The 15,970-nt window shown below is 40.2% G+C and overlaps 1 protein-coding gene across 1 annotated transcript in view; it reads left to right on the plus strand.

Moving 5' to 3' along the window:
- The window catches only part of npffr1l2 (neuropeptide FF receptor 1 like 2), a 15,965-nt gene extending 3,282 nt beyond the window's left edge, over positions 1–12,683 (plus strand). Inside the window, exons 2-3 of the mRNA XM_008297761.1 lie at positions 10,361–10,460; positions 11,678–12,683. Coding sequence (XP_008295983.1) covers positions 10,361–10,460; positions 11,678–12,683 — 1,106 coding nt within the window. The remainder of the gene's footprint in view (positions 1–10,360; positions 10,461–11,677) is intronic.
- Positions 12,684–15,970: the final 3,287 nt, after the last annotated feature.

The following is a 15,970-nucleotide window of genomic DNA, read 5'->3' on the forward strand; positions in this document are numbered from 1 at the left end:
AGTTTGTTTCAGTTTAGTTCATTTGTGAGAGATGTGTGATGTGTTTGTGAGGCACCGAGGGGTGACGGAGGAAAGGAGGAGGCAGATCACCTGTTAACCTGAGCCAAGAAAAGATGAGAAGCCTGGATGTATAGAAAGAGACTTATCTTAACCTTTTTAAGGTCCAACACAGATACAGAAATCCAGTTCAGCAGGTCAGAGAGGAAGTGGAACCACCTTCAACCAGCTCATTCTGTCATTTCAGAAAGAAACTGAAACTGGCTGTTGGGATAAACACCACTCTGTTTACCTTTTACTGTTTACTCTTTCTGAAACATTGATGTTCTGATGTCCAGCATTAGACTTTTTTTTCCAGCTCTCTCTCCTCCATACTGCCTTGTTAGGTTTTTCTCTCTATTTTCAGCTCGCAGGTGAGATTGATTTATCTTCTCACTGCCTTGCTTTCCTGTCCAAGTACAAAAAGGGCTGTTCTGTACATTTTTTCTTTCCTGTTTCTGCTATTTTGTCTAAATTGGCAGTGGTGCTACATGAAACAAGGAGGTACTTGGGTTTTGTTTTGTTTTTGTTGCACAATGTCTCTTTATTATTGCTGCATGTTGAGTATGTGATTGTTGGTGCTGCTACTTTGAAGATACTAGACTGTATTGTTAGTGAAGCAGCTGAGTGAGGGAAATCTCTCCTACTGCCAATGATTACTGTCTAAATGAGTAATAGATACAGTCGAATGGATTTCACTTTGAATCCCATTTACCTGTCTTTCTCCATGGCGTCGCTGCAATCTATATCAGCTAAACTGTGGGATGTTGACTACCCAGCGGAGCTGCCGTGTGTCATGTGGCCTCTTATAGCTCAAATTTAGCTCAATTTTTCTCTGCGCAGGTGAGGATGTGATTGAACTACATGATTGCTTACACCTGCAGCAAAGGACTAACACTGTGAAACCATTAGTCATTCCTCCCACTGATGAAGGTAAATGTGACAATATGCAGTATTCATCCAGCTGCTCTTGAAAGGAAAAAAATGATGCAACTTTAGCATAGAAAGTTAAACTGAATACAGATTGCTTTTATTGCCAAGTGAGCTCACGCACACAAGGAGTTTGACATGGTGAATGAAACTGTGGTACACAACAATAGCAAGATAGGCAAAAAATATATATGCAAAAGAAAAGTATAAAAGTACTGTGTAAATAAAAAGTTCTCTGAAAAAGAGACATGAACTTGCCTAAAACCAGAGTACATAAAATGGAGGAATTGCACATGTAAAGATATTGCACAGAGGTAGTGTAACAGGAGGCTTTAATGATTTAGTGAATGATTGTTCATGAGGGATATGGCCTGAGGGAAAAGAGCTGCTCCGGTGCCAGGATCTTCAGGTGCTTAGAGACCTGAAGCACTGGTCAGAGGGTAGCAGATCAAAGAGGTGATGACGTGGGTGGAAGGGGTCGGTAATGATTTTTACTGCCCTTTTACAAAAGTTTAAAATACACACAATGTTAAGTTGATACAACTACTAACATTATTATGTTAATCCAAGCCAATAAAATATTGCGTGCAACTTGAACAGTTTATCTAAACATTTAGATTAATTTTTTTATTCTGAATGTAATTCAAAGGTGTCAAATGACTGCTTGAATCACTTTTTAAAATGTATCATCAACCTTGATGTCAGTGGACAGTGCAATCTTTGTTATGATCGTCTCCGTGTTACTGAAATAGCAGGACTGTTCACAGTCTTAGTGAAATTTGCCTTATTGTTCAAGAACCATTTAGGTTTGCAGAAGAGTAAAAGTATTTGATGTCTGTAGCAGAGAGCTGACAGTAAGTTTAAATCTGTGGTTGTCAAAATACATTCCAATGTGTCATTTAAGATTTCTGTTGATAGAAGTTAGCTGCAAATGCAGGAATAGAACGCTGAGTTGTCCCCTCATCTGGCAGAGTACTGAAGAGCTGACCACACCAGGCCTTTTGTGGGTGTGTGTTAACCCCTTCCATCACGGAAGCCCATTTTAGCGTAGCCAGGCCATCCACACATCCTTGGGTAGAGATGCAGTGCATCTGAGATGGGAGCCGTGGCCCTCTGCCCTCACGCAGCATGCTCATAGATGTCATCAGAGAGAAGAGTTGTTTAGCAAAAGGTGGCAGAACTGTTTAGATTCTCTGCCAAAATAAAAGTACCAATACAGCAACGTAAAAACACTTGACTGCAAGTCCTGCATGAAAAATTAAACAAGATAATTCTTTATTATTTAAAGTTTTATAGCAACAAAGGGGATAATTCTAAAAGGGTATTAAGAGAACATTTACAAGCAAGGAAGAAAAATAAATAGGTATTGTTGATACTGTGCAGATTACTTTGTATGTATAAACTCAGATATTTCCCAGATTCTTCTGAATGTGGAAATGAACGTCCTTGCACAGGGTTATTCTATGTACACAAAAACATTCATATTGCACAGATTCCACCATGAGCAGAAAATACTGATATTGCAAAGCTCCTTATATATGTGTACATAACAATTTATACGATACAGTCTTTTAAATTGACGAAATATTCTTAAGTCTAAATATCCTGATGTTGCACGAGACTGAAATATAACAGCTTTTCAGAGTGTGCTGGTTTTAGGATCCTACTTAATTAAAATTGCTCGCAGGGATTAGCAGCTAAATGTAGTAATGTATTGTAAACCCTGGCTGGTTCCGTTTACGGAAACATAATTATGTTCGACATCATTAGATTGTTAATAGTGAAGCATCAGTGTATCAGCAGCATATTACTGTTGGAGCTGCTGCAAGTTGAAACTACTTTTTATCCAGTTTGCATATTAAGAAACAGCAGACAAATCTAAGGGCTCCTCCTTAAAGACACTGGAGTCATCTTTAACAGTGTGTGGTATTTTAAAAGCCTGTTGTAATATCCATAGTGTGCTTTTTTTTTTCTCATAAAAGTGGTGGAATAGAAAGTTCAATATTTCCCTCTGAAATGTAGCAGAGTGGAAGTAAAATGTACTAGATTATACAAAATCTAAATAGTCAAAGTATCTATTCCTCAGAACTGTACTTAAGAACAGTATTTAGTTACTCTGCCTCTGAATATTAACATGGAGACAGCTGACAGATGGACATGTAACCTTTCAGGGGGGACTGGAGAAGCAGTGGTGTAACATGTTCTCCATCAAGGACTGACCTTTAGTCATTTCAGACATGTTCTCATCTTTATTATTGTCTTTGTCTTCACACTAACTTGTATCTATAAAAATGTTTAAGAGGTGATAATAGATTTTGAGTGCGAAAGAAAACGTGCCAGCTTGATAGTTAACCCCTTTGTTGTGACCCTTCTGGTTTGCTGCTATCATTTAAAGAAATATGTATTGGACGCAAGGCTTAGGAACACTGTACAACATAGGGTTAAAATATATATATATATTGTTTAATTTATTTTTTATTTCAGTTACATATAGAATCACACATACAGAATCATATTCATCATATCCACTGCTTTGTAAAAAAAAAAAAATCCAATACAAGGTAATATTGATGAAAATTAGGACTCAGTAAAAGCACCCATGACTATAATGGTCAGAAATAATGAAAAATAAATAAATAAAAATATCCATCCATCCATCCATTATCTATACACCGCTTAATCCTCACTAGGGTTGCGGGGTGCTGGAGCCTATCCCAGCTGACTTAGGACGCCAAGTCTATCGCAGGGCTACACTTAGAGACAGACACACATTCACACCTACAGACAATTTAGAATCACCAATTAACCTCAGCATGTTTTTGGACCTTGTGGGAGGAAGCCGGAGAACCCAGAGAGAACTCATGCGGCACGGGGAGAACATGCAAACTCCACGCAGAAAGATCCCGGTGCCCCCACCAGGACGTGAACCGCTGACCTTCTTGCCTCGAGGCAACGATGCTAACCATTGCGCCACCTTGCAGCCCTAAATAAAAAAATCAATAACAAAAAGTGGGGGTAAGACTGTAAATAGGACAGATTGAATTTGAAATGTATACAGGCCTTCCTCGATGTTATAGTATACTCATGGCACTGCTCCACCTTTTAATAAATACGTCTTTTTGGAGTCTCAGGGGGGTTAACATATATATATTTTTAAAAACACGTACCTAACCTGTGTTGCAGCATACCTCCGATGATCACCTAAATTCACCAGCATATTTATTAAATCAAAAGATTTCATCTGTATGGAAGATTGCAAATTTCAAGGAGGCTCAGGTGGATGCAGGTCTTTAGATAATAAAGTTCATGTCTCAACATTCAAGACTTTAGTTTCCATTGTTGGGAGCTGATGAAGAGAACGGAGGAAGACTGATGAATGAGAGCATGAATGCTGAGGTCTGGTTGAGCTGCACGTACCGAGGGAACCTCCCCGTCGTCGCCTCTGCTGCCTTGATCACCTCACTTCAACAAGCCAACTTGTCAAACAGATCCTTCATAGCTGCATCATCTTCCATTAAGTCACTATAGCGCTGAGTTGCTATAGCAACACGGTAACTACACATAACCCTACTGAACACAGTATAGGCAGTAGAAGTGTGCAGAGCCAGACTTTCATTAATTTAGCCTTGCCTTTAATTTGAGTTCAGACTGTAGGTGAGTTATATAAAAGCAGACTGTTTTATTCTGTCAGTTCATTAGCATGCACTTAGAAATGTAAAGATGTTACAGCCACACGAGGCCTGGCGTGGTAGTGGCTGAGGAGCAGAGGAGAGGAGTTGATGCTGGAGAGAAGTCTGGCGGAAAAAAAAAAGGAGCATTCTCAAGCGATAAACTAATGTTAATGTTAAACAAGTTTAAATTACCTCCTTGGTCTGGGGATGTTGAAGGCTCTCTGAATGTTTCTGTTAATGAACGTCATTACTGAATCATTTAAACATGCAGTGCTTAACACATTTATTAAACCACCACCCAATGTAAGGTTTATGTCACAGCTGCCCTAAACTAACAGCATTGGTTATTACCAAAATCATTTCCTATGTGTCTGTAATGGTTAATTCACCAGTATGTAGAAGCTCGGTCGGTTGGTCTGGTGACCCACGAGCTTGCTGGACTCCACCACCTTCTGCTCGGTGTAATCTGTGTAATAAATTATGATGCCAATATGATGACAATAAAAAAGCATTCTATTCTATTCTAAATTATAACTGAGGCAGCGTTCATTCATTCTGCCTGCTCCATGCTCACCACATCACTGCTACACCAGCCTCTACACATCGGCAAAGTTCCTCCTCCTCCTCCCTTTTGAAAGGTTCAATTCCATAGCTCTGCTTGTTTCTCATATCGTGGGACTGTAGAACAAAGATGGTTCATTATTGTACCTTGAAACCATGTGAACTGGATTTTGCAAAGTGCGCGCTATTTAAGTTGTTTTTGTGTTCATACTGTGTTCATTTGAACATAAAGGCTCTGCCAGGGGGTTTGGGATCTCAGGGACTGTTTGTGTCAGGCTTGCTCAGATTGTTCCAGAGCATCACTCGAGCAGAGTCACCGCCAAGCACAAATGCATGTCATTCTAAATAGGTAAATCTGACAAAGTGTCCCATCTGAAATATAGTTATTATTGTTATCCATGAATTTTTAAATATACTGTTCTACAAAAAAAAACTGAAAAAAATGGTAAAGCACATTATTATTTCTTTATTAAATTGTCAAATTATAGTTATTTAACTGCATTCCTGAACTGAAAAAAAAAGTTTCATTGGTTGAATGTTATGCTTGATTCATTTCTGACTTCTCAGAGAAGCCCAGTGGCTCAAATTGGGGTATAAGATAAAGATGAATTCAGTTTGAAATTCCTCATTCCTGTTCCACATGGTAAAACTTTGTGAGCTGAGTTTGCATTAAAGCACTTTATGATGCTGGATGGTCTATATGTATATAAATAGTGCTTAAAAAAGTAGACAGGTGTTCTGATAAATTTGCAAAGCCTTGTATATTTACAGACTAATAGCTGAACATTAGGAGTATAACAGGTTTATTCTCCTTGATCTTTTCTAGAATGTCCTACAGTCAGTACTGCACAGTAATACTCCAAAAGATCATGTGAGAATCTGTTGTTTTCTTTTTAACCTCAGCATGATTGAATCCATCCATCCTTTATCTATACACCGCTTAATCCTCACTAGGGTCGCGGGGGGGCTGGACCCTATCCCAGCTGACTCAGGGTGAAGACAGGGGACACCCTGGACAGGTCACCAGTCTATCACAGGGCTACACTTAGAGACAGACAACCAGCTCACTCACATTCACACCTACGGACAATTTAGAATCGCCAATTAACCTCAACATGTTTTTGGACCTTGTGGGAGGAAGCCGGAGAACCCGGAGAGAACCCACACTGCACAGGGAGAACATGCAAACTCCACGCAGAAAGATCCCAGTGCCCCCACCAGGATGTGAACCGGCGACCCTCTTGCTGCGAGGCAACAATGCTACCAACTGCGTCACCTTGCAGCCCAGCATGATTAGATAAAATAGTAAAATTCTCAACCAGCAGCAGCTCTTTGGTGAAGTCATTAACCTTCAAATTATTGCATAATTAACTTAAATTGGTGTTTGCATGTTTTGTGGCTTGGCAACTCAAAACGCTGTCGCTTTGATGGCAGATTGGGCATCTGGGTGGCAGATCCTGATTTTGTGTGTGTGTGTGTGTGTGTGTGTGTGGTGACTTTATACTAATAATGATAAGTTTGTTTGCTTTATGCACAACTTTGAATGGCACAGTTGTTAAAGTCCCTCTCTTCCCTGAAGAAGAAGAATGGTAAACTCCAACCTGCAAGCTAACAGGTTTGGTTCTTTAGGTTTGTTATATATGAAACTGGTCTGCATAGTGGCTCGGTGGTTAATAACGTCGCCCTGCAGCTAGAAGGTCGGCGGTTCATGTCCCAGTTAGGGTGTCCAGGATCTTTCTGCGTGGTGTTTGCATGTTAATTGGGTTCTGTCTTCCTCCCACAAGTCCAAAAACATGTTGAGGTTAATTGGGGATTTTAAATTGTGTGAATGTGAGTGTGCTTGGTTGTCTGTCTCTAAGTGTAGCCCTAAGTGTAGGACATATGAAACCCTGGAAGTCTACATTTATTTCGGAGACTATCATTGGTACCAAGAAGCTTCAAGGTGCAAATGTTTAGCAACTCAGGTGTTGACTGCTGATTTCACTCATGACATGTCTCCTCGCAAAAAAACACCATATGGGCACGTTAACGAAGCAAAAAAAAAAAAAAAGGTTTTCACTGGAGGAGGGTTGTTAAAATGTGTAGGATTCGTGATATAATGAGCTGAGATGATAAATCATCACCTTGTGTGGGATTGCACTTGTTCATGTGACCTACATACTGTAAGCTATAAGTACCATTCGATGCATATACTCGTAGTCATAAGTTTGTCATGACCACATATACAAGTAGAGAAACAGGGAATGCATTGTTCTTGCAGCCTACTCATTTGCATTTAACTCAGTCCCACTGTTGCGTCTCAATGCAGGTCTGAATAATAGATGTACTATCATGGATGGAATGAGTGCACTCCCAGACGGAAGGGAGTCTGTCTGATTTTTATTTAAACAAACACTATGAGACACTGTTTTGTACAGACCGCTTTGTCTCCTACTGATGATTCTGATAAGGCATCATTAAACAGTGACCACAGCAGCTTTTTCCGGTCCAGTAACAACTTCACTGAGTCTCACCTCATCAAATAAATTAATTCAGGGGGAAATGGGCTAGACGAAAAGGTTCAAAGGGAAGCAGCAGATTTGTATGTCAGAGACCAGCAATGAATTAAATGGATGTACATATAAACAATATATTCTTCACTGCACAATGCATGTTCTTTTGTGTGATTAGATTTTAAATGCATGGTTCCTTCCTTGTAGGGAGACGCTGTTTTTGTTCATTTTCATATAAAAATCAATCATCAGACTCTTGAAATTGTAAATTCATGAAGTTTGTGTCATTAACAGTTTGCATGATGATCCAGCTCAAATGCATGTTTCCATAGTTTGTTTCTTAAGTTTCATAACATAACGATCAGCCACAACATTAAAACCAATGACAGGTGAAGTCAGTGACATCTATTCCCGCATACTCATCTGCTGGGAAACGTTGGATCCTGGCATTCATGTGGAAGTTGCTTTGACGCATACCACTTTCCTAAGCATTGCTACAGACTGAGCACAGTCCAAAGCCTGCGTCCTTCCCCAGCATGACAATGCAACCTTCCAGTAACTTCCAGGAACGACAAGAGCCCAAGATGCTGACCTCCAAACTCCCCAGATCCTAATCCAATAGAGCATCCACCAGAAGTGCTGGAACACACCACAATCCACAAAAGTCCCAACCTACAGGATCTAAAGGATCCACTGCCAATGTCCTGGTACCGGACACAACATGGTTCTGCTGTCCATGGCCCAGTGGGTTGGAACTGTTTTGACAGCATGTTGTGGCTGATCGGTGCACATGGAAGTAACTGGTGACCAATCTTTGGCTCGAAGGTAGAACAAGTACATTACATGTAACATGTTTGAAATGCACATAGTTAGCTGTGCATACTCTAAACATGAAAAGCCCCCATAATCATTCGCAAAGACATTTTAAAAAGGTAAAATCATCCTTAAATAAACTAAAATTACAAACTAACACTGAGCCGTGTAGCTTTTCAAACCACACTGTCAAGGATGTATGAGTTACTGTCACTTATTATCTAAAAGTTTTTCATTAGCACTCTTACTTCTGTGTTTAATCATTGAATTCAACATTTTAGCACACAATAAGTCTTAATTTGCTTCTTGCAGCTCTTCTGCTACCTGCACCATTAGGATTCTTTTGTCAGTGTAAAACCTTGAATGAGCTTTGAAACACACACACACACACACACACACACACACACACACACATTACTTTTCTTCTGTAGAACAACAAGTTTGTCTAAAGGTAAACAACTCTAACCCTGTGTTCACACCAGACGTGAGTAAAATTATTCGCACAAATGATTTGTTCATTTTTCATTATGAGGTATTATGAGAATTTCACTCTACTGAGATGTCTTTACTCCTACTTAATTCTGCTTCTACCAACTTTTCTCAAACATTCAGGTGTTCCTTTATTTTTATTTTTACATTCCTAGCTTGTTAACTTGTAACATATTGTAATTTTATTACCACACTGTTACACATGGATTCACACTCCCACCTGGGCGATTTCTATTTTCAGGAAATCATGCAACTCTGTTAAAGCTTAGGAATGTGTCCTGCTATTTTCCAAGTTCCTGCAGAAATGGAAGTCTGCACTGGAACATCAATATTACTGTGCACTGTACTTTTGGGTGGCTGTTGTAATCAGCAATCATTCTGAGGCATTCACCACCTCCGGCTTCCTCTGAATGTTCCTGTGTAGTAGAACCGTGAATGTACTGTAGGAGATTTTTGCCTGTTGAGCTGCAATTTTTCGTCACCCTGAGGTCAGTGTCAATCCTTCAATCTTTCTCACTGCACTATTTCTCAGCAAACGATCCCATCATGCTCCATTCAAGCTATTTGCTTTTTCTTGTGAAAAAAGAAAATGAGAGGCTATACTGATCCTGTCAGTTGTGTTTTGAAGCCTTCCTTTATGGAGTGACAGGGAAGATGAAGCAATCATCATAGAAGGAAGAAAGATTTGAAAGGACGTGTCCTAACTGTCACATCTAAATTTGTGCCCCCATTATGTTCAGCAACCAAGATAGACACCATGACGTACCTTCAACTGTCGAACATTACAAGTGTTGAAAACAAGTGTGTCTGCAAATGTATACACCGAGTTCCAATTTATTATGAAAATGATATTTTTCTTTGATTTTCCTAAATAGTCAATGCAAATGACAGTCAGCATTATGTTCAAGTTATCATCCGTTAGAGTATAATTCGAATGTTGTTGAACAAACCTCCCAATGATAACAGTATTTTTTTCAAAAATAAAAAAACTTAAAATGCACTGTTCCAAATTATTACGCACAACAGAATTCCAAAACATTTTATAGGTTGTAAAGAACTGAAAATGGTCATTTGTTGAATTTGCAGCATTAGGAGGTCATAATTACTGAAATCAAAAGCTTTTCAATCAGAAACATCTTAATAGGTCAAGTAACTTTTTTGTTTTTGGTGAAATATTAAGGTTTTCATACCTTGTCCAAAGAAGTCAACTATTTCACATTTTTCGGCAGCAGAGAGATCATTTTCCTTTCCCATATTGCTTAAAAAAGGTGGTCTGCATAATAATGTGGAACGTCCTTCTTTGTAGTTTTTCCTTTAATTGGGCTTTCCTGGCAAACTAGTTATCACAGGTTGTCGTTTTTTCAACAGGTTGGCCGTTTTCCAATACCGTCTGCAAGATGAGTGGCTTCGTGCAGGGCGTGTCTGTGTCTGCATCCGTCTTCACTCTGGTGGCCATTGCTGTGGAAAGGTTAGTTTATGTTGTGGTTTCACACCTGATTGTGAACTTGTGAAGCAACAAGAACCTTCGTCTGCTTGTGACTCTGTGAAGCTGTACAGTATTAAGGCACAGCTCTGCTAAAAGTTAACATCAGCGTACAAGCATGCTCATAAGGACAATCCTACCATGCTGGCGCAATGTTCTCCCTGTTCACCATCCTGATTTAACAAAAACATTTATTGGCACAAAGCACAGCTGAGGTTGCTATGAATGTTATCAGTTTTAAGTATTTGGACATGAACCAAAGGGTTGGACAAATGGAAATTCTGAGCTGATGATGAAAAGTTAGGAGCCCAAAAACGTTATTATTATTCAGTTATGAGGGCAACATATACCGATTAGCCATGACACTAAAACCCTCTGCCTAATATTTGCAGGTCTGACTCCACAACAGCTCTGAAACATTGAGCATGGACACAGCTGTCCTGTGGTGTCTGGCACAAGGTGTTGCAGGGTAGGGTCTCAGTGGATTGGGTTTCTTTCTGGCACATTCCATGGATGCTCAGTTGGTTTTTGGGTCAACAAAGGGCTCTTTACCATGCTCCTCGAGACATTTCTGAGCAGGGCTCATTGTCCTGCTGGGGGGAGCTGGGAACACCACTGCCATGGAAGGGGGATGCTTTCAGTCTGAAAAAATGTATAGGTTGGTGGTACATGTCAAAGTAACACCCACATGAATGGCAGGACCCAATGTTTCCCAGCAGATGAGTGTATTGTAATGAGATGTCATTGACTTCACCTGACAGTGGGTTTAATATTGTGGCTGATCGGTGTAGATATTGTTGCCATATTCCTTGCCAAACCATCAAATAGTTATTGAGATATGTCTATCCAAACCACAAAAGCCATCCTCAAGGGCATCACTAAAGTAGAATTTATCCTTTGAGGATGATGAATATATAGGCAATAAACAGTTGCAACCCAAAATGGTTCCCGGTCCAACTGATCAACATTGCTATTGGTAGTGTCCGCACCCATGTTTACCACAAATACCAAACACTGGGTGATTACAGCTTGTCCTTAAGTATTCCTGTTTTACGCTAGCCATTTTTTGAGTACTTGCTAAACAGAATATTGGGAATTATGTGTCCTTAGTTGAATCTTTAGTTTTATTCTTTGATTTATGTTTGGTGTTTTTCTCTAATGACTAATTGGTGGCAATGCTCTTCTTTACTTGTTGGCTACAGGTTTCGCTGTATAGTGTACCCTCTACAACCTAAGCTGACTCTGTTTGTTGCCAAGGCAGCCATCGTGTCAATCTGGGTGTTAGCAGTGGTCATCATGTGTCCCGCTGCAGTGGCGCTGACAGTGGAGAAAGTCCCTTTCCATTACATGGTGTACAATGATGACTTTAATCAAACCTTGCCTCTGTACACATGCTACGAAAACTTTGCCAACCCTCAGATGAGGAAGGTCTACACAGCGGTTCTCCTCGCTCACATCTACCTGGTTCCCCTCACAGTAATCACACTGATGTATGGAAGCATCGGAGTCAAACTGTGTTCCTCTGTGGTCGCAAACAGAGAGCCGCAGCTTGCCAATGCTGCAGTCCAGGCAGGAGGCAGAAGACGTGGTCAGCCGATGATTTCACAAAAAAAGATCAGGGTGATAAAGATGCTCATTGTAGTGGCTTTGCTTTTCATGCTGTCCTGGTTGCCACTCTGGACCCTCATGATGATGACAGACTATGCAGGCTTGGACAGGGAACAGGTGGACCTTCTGGCCAGCTACGTCTTCCCCTTTGCCCACTGGTTGGCTTTCTCCAACTCCAGCGTCAACCCCATCATCTATGGCTACTACAACGAGAACTTTAAGAGGGGCTTCCAGGCGGTGTGCAAGTCCAGGCCCTTTTGTTGCCTCATGTGTTGCCAGCTGTGGAGCAGAGTGGCCAAGTGGGGGAAGAGTGGAAGGTCTGTGCAAGCACCTTGTGAATGTGGTGATTTCAGAGATGCTACGAATCACAACCACTTTGTGTTGGGACTGAGAAATCGAGTTCATAATGACAACAAGTTGAGTAATGCAGCTGAGAAGAATAGGAATGCGAGGGTGGGGTGTGGGGAGGTGCACTCAGGGAGCAGACTTTCGGATCAAGGGCTAGAAATGGCAGCTGTTTGCAAGAAGAACAGTGATAGAGACGCATCAGAAAAGGTTAGTTCAATGGCAGTGTCAGTGTATCAGGCATGGGATAACTGAGATTCACATTGCAAACAAGATATGAACCAAACAAAGCCATACTACAGCTAGTTAATCTAGAAATGATGTAGAGATTCTCCTCTCCCCCTCCGGACCCATCAAGTGGTTGAAGAGAAGGTACGATTTCAGTCAACCAGCCTTTTATTTGGTTGACTAGAACTCTTGGGTACATTACTTTGGCTACTCTATCATGAGCTGGGGAGTTGGAAAGATGGACTCACCAGTCTCTGTCTCAAAAAACAATCATGAATCAAATATAATGGCAGACCAAGAAAACTGACTGATGCGAAATTTATGTCTTTAAAGTCTAAAGAGTGAACAGTTCAACTTATATATGGAAATTTTGATTCTTAAGTGAACAGAACTGAAACCATCTCACCACTGCAGCACTTACTAATGTAAACACCACTTAGTCAACAAGGGAGGATAGAATAACATACACGTAATGGTGTTTGTCTCACATTTAGCTAATGTCTTTAAAAAAAAAGAATGAAACAACAAATGAAAAAAAAGTATTTATATTAGAAATAAGCACACTTCTTAAATCTTCTCCATAGATAACATGAAATGGGACAAAAGTACATCATCAAAGGTGACTTAATGCTGCACTGGAGTCAGGTCAACTGAGATAGCCATCTGTTTTTCTATCAATTTACTGTTCCTTTCTCTAAAGTCTAAATGTATATGTGCAAGATCTTATAGCAGAAATCACATCACCAAAGAAGGATAACATCTCACAGGACGTCTAGTTTCTAGTTTGACCACTGCATCACAACTGTTAACCCTGGATTTCTTTTCTTCAGTTATTCTGTTCAGTGTAATACAGTATTATACTAGCTAAGCCTCGATAGCAAAGGTATAGGATGGCTATTGTACGACATCCAGCAGTCACTGAAACATTGTGCCTTCAAAGAACAGTCAAAAATCTACCTCCTTGCAAATCTACAAATGTCTGTGTGAGCACTCCTCTGAAACAAAATGTTAAAGTGACTCACACTAAAAGGTATTGGTCAACTACCTCAACTTCCGCCAGTGTGCACAATAAACAACCTCTATCAAAATAATATACAACCTTTAAAACTTTCAAGGAGCACAAAATACAAATAGAGATGTCATTTTCAGAATCCCAAACTATTGTGCCACAACACCAGCAAGTCCTTTCTATTCATAGGAAAGTAATTATAAGCAACGTTGCGGTCAGTAGTTTCTGGGCCTGGGTTCATTGTCTAATGCCAGTAACTCCTCTGTAACCCCAGTGGCTGCTGGGATCTTCAGATGGAGACCGTATCACAAAATAAAGCTGAAGTAACAGTAGCTCACATGGCACACAAGTGTTTATAATTGGACGAGGTAGATGTGCAGCTTCTCCTGCAAGACATTCTGCCAAGATTCCTTATATGCACCAATAGCAGCAGTGTTGTGTAATGTAAAGAGAGAGAGAGAGAGAGAGAGAGAGAGAGAGGAGAGAAGGTCAAACCCTGCTTACTTTCACACCTTTGCACATTTATGCCAATTACTGCGTGAGGTGGGTGTGCATGTTGGATGGTCGAGGCCGATGCTGGGGATTCTGGATAAATCAACGTCCAAAAAGTTCTAATCAGCCCACTCTGGCCACTGTTTGTTCTTGAGCTGCGAGAGTCTTCAGGTGACAGACATGGTAGTCATTATAATTACAAGACAATCTTGTAATGTCAACAGATCAAGCACAGAATGTGAGCTCTAAGAAACTGTAGGTAGCTGAGAGAAAGGCAGGTTCTGTCAGTAAGAAAGAAATGCAGTAAACTACACGATTGGAACAGAACGAGAAGCTTTAGAAATAACACCAGTCATACAAAATCCAAAACACTACTACCACCAGGACCACAACAGAAGAAGTGGTAAAAGTAGGCCTTTGAAATGAGGTTATATGTGACTGTAATAATGGAATGAAAGTGTAAATACTATCCACCCTGTGCAACACTAAAAGTCACATCTGGTTATTTTCAACCACAGTCACACAGATGATAAAGTGTTATCAACACTTCTCAGCTAATCTCACTTGGTGATACAGCGCCTCCATCCAGCACTGTAATCTCCCAGCTTTGCTTCAGAAGCAGCTGGGCTGGATTCATATTTAGCTTTTTTTTCACAGGTAAACACCTTCCAACCTGTATGATGTAGATCTTCAAGCCTTCTGTATTGCTGAAGTATAACAAACATCAGCTTGCCGTAGCATTGCAGCAGTTGCTTTAATACAAATGCCTTGGTAGTGGTTCACGTTGGAATAAATTGCTTTTGCTGCTAGCTTCACAGCAGATACACACAACACAACACGACTTTTGAATGGTTACTTTCTGAGAAGATTTCATGTTAAAGAAGGCATTGCACAGATTCTACGTATGTAGCAGTAGTACTCCTCGGCTAGGAAAAAAAGTCTACTGTACTTCTGTGGGGAGTTTATCAATAATGTAAAAAATAATCCTGGCGTGAAACGTCACTCTTTGAATAGAAAGTGTGTGTCTCAGACAGAAGGTGTTGGGGTTTGGAAGGACACAATGGTGGTCTAATGAAAGAATATTATGTGAAGTTTAGAGTCCAAAGTATTATTTTTTTCTAAATATTTTTTTTGCATTTAGCCTTTATTCAGACAGCACAAAAAAGATCAGTGGCAGCTGATTAATATGTGACTCTGAGGCTCTTTAATTATCCTGAAAAGAAAGGCTTCATGTTAAACACAAATGAATTCTATATTGCAAAAAAAAGAAAAAAGAGAAATAAAAGATGTTCAGTCATTCTATGCAGCTGACCGGCAAGTCAGGGTTTATTAACAGTGAGTTTCAAATTGTATGTGGTTCGTTTCAGTGTGAATACGTATTCATTCTGTGTGCGGGACGCTGAATGCCAAATGAGTGTATATGTGAGTCCTTTTGAGAACTTTTGGGAAGCAGATGACCTGAGGCTGCTCCCTGACAAAGTGATTCAAGGTTTTAATGGGACACAGCTTTCTGAACCAGGAATACTCACTTAAGCGAGCAGTCAGTTGTTCTTGTTTTCGTTTTTCGAACTATGATTGGGCAATTCCTGATGCTGTCTCTTCGTTTTACACCTCCCAGATGGAGTCACAGTCTTCCACCAAGCCCAACACGCTGCACTGCAGTTTTAAGAAAACTGGCCCCGATCTGTTCCACCTTGTCAGCAAGTTTCACAAAATTCACCTGTAGTTTTTAAGTAAAACAAAGATAGAATAACAAACCAAGAGTTTTACTTGTCCTCCACCAAGATCAGAGTCAGGGTGGAGGTATGTGTTA

Source organism: Stegastes partitus, unplaced genomic scaffold, assembly GCF_000690725.1.
Source record: "Stegastes partitus isolate 25-593 unplaced genomic scaffold, Stegastes_partitus-1.0.2 Scaffold26, whole genome shotgun sequence".
Taxonomy (NCBI): domain Eukaryota; kingdom Metazoa; phylum Chordata; class Actinopteri; family Pomacentridae; genus Stegastes; species Stegastes partitus.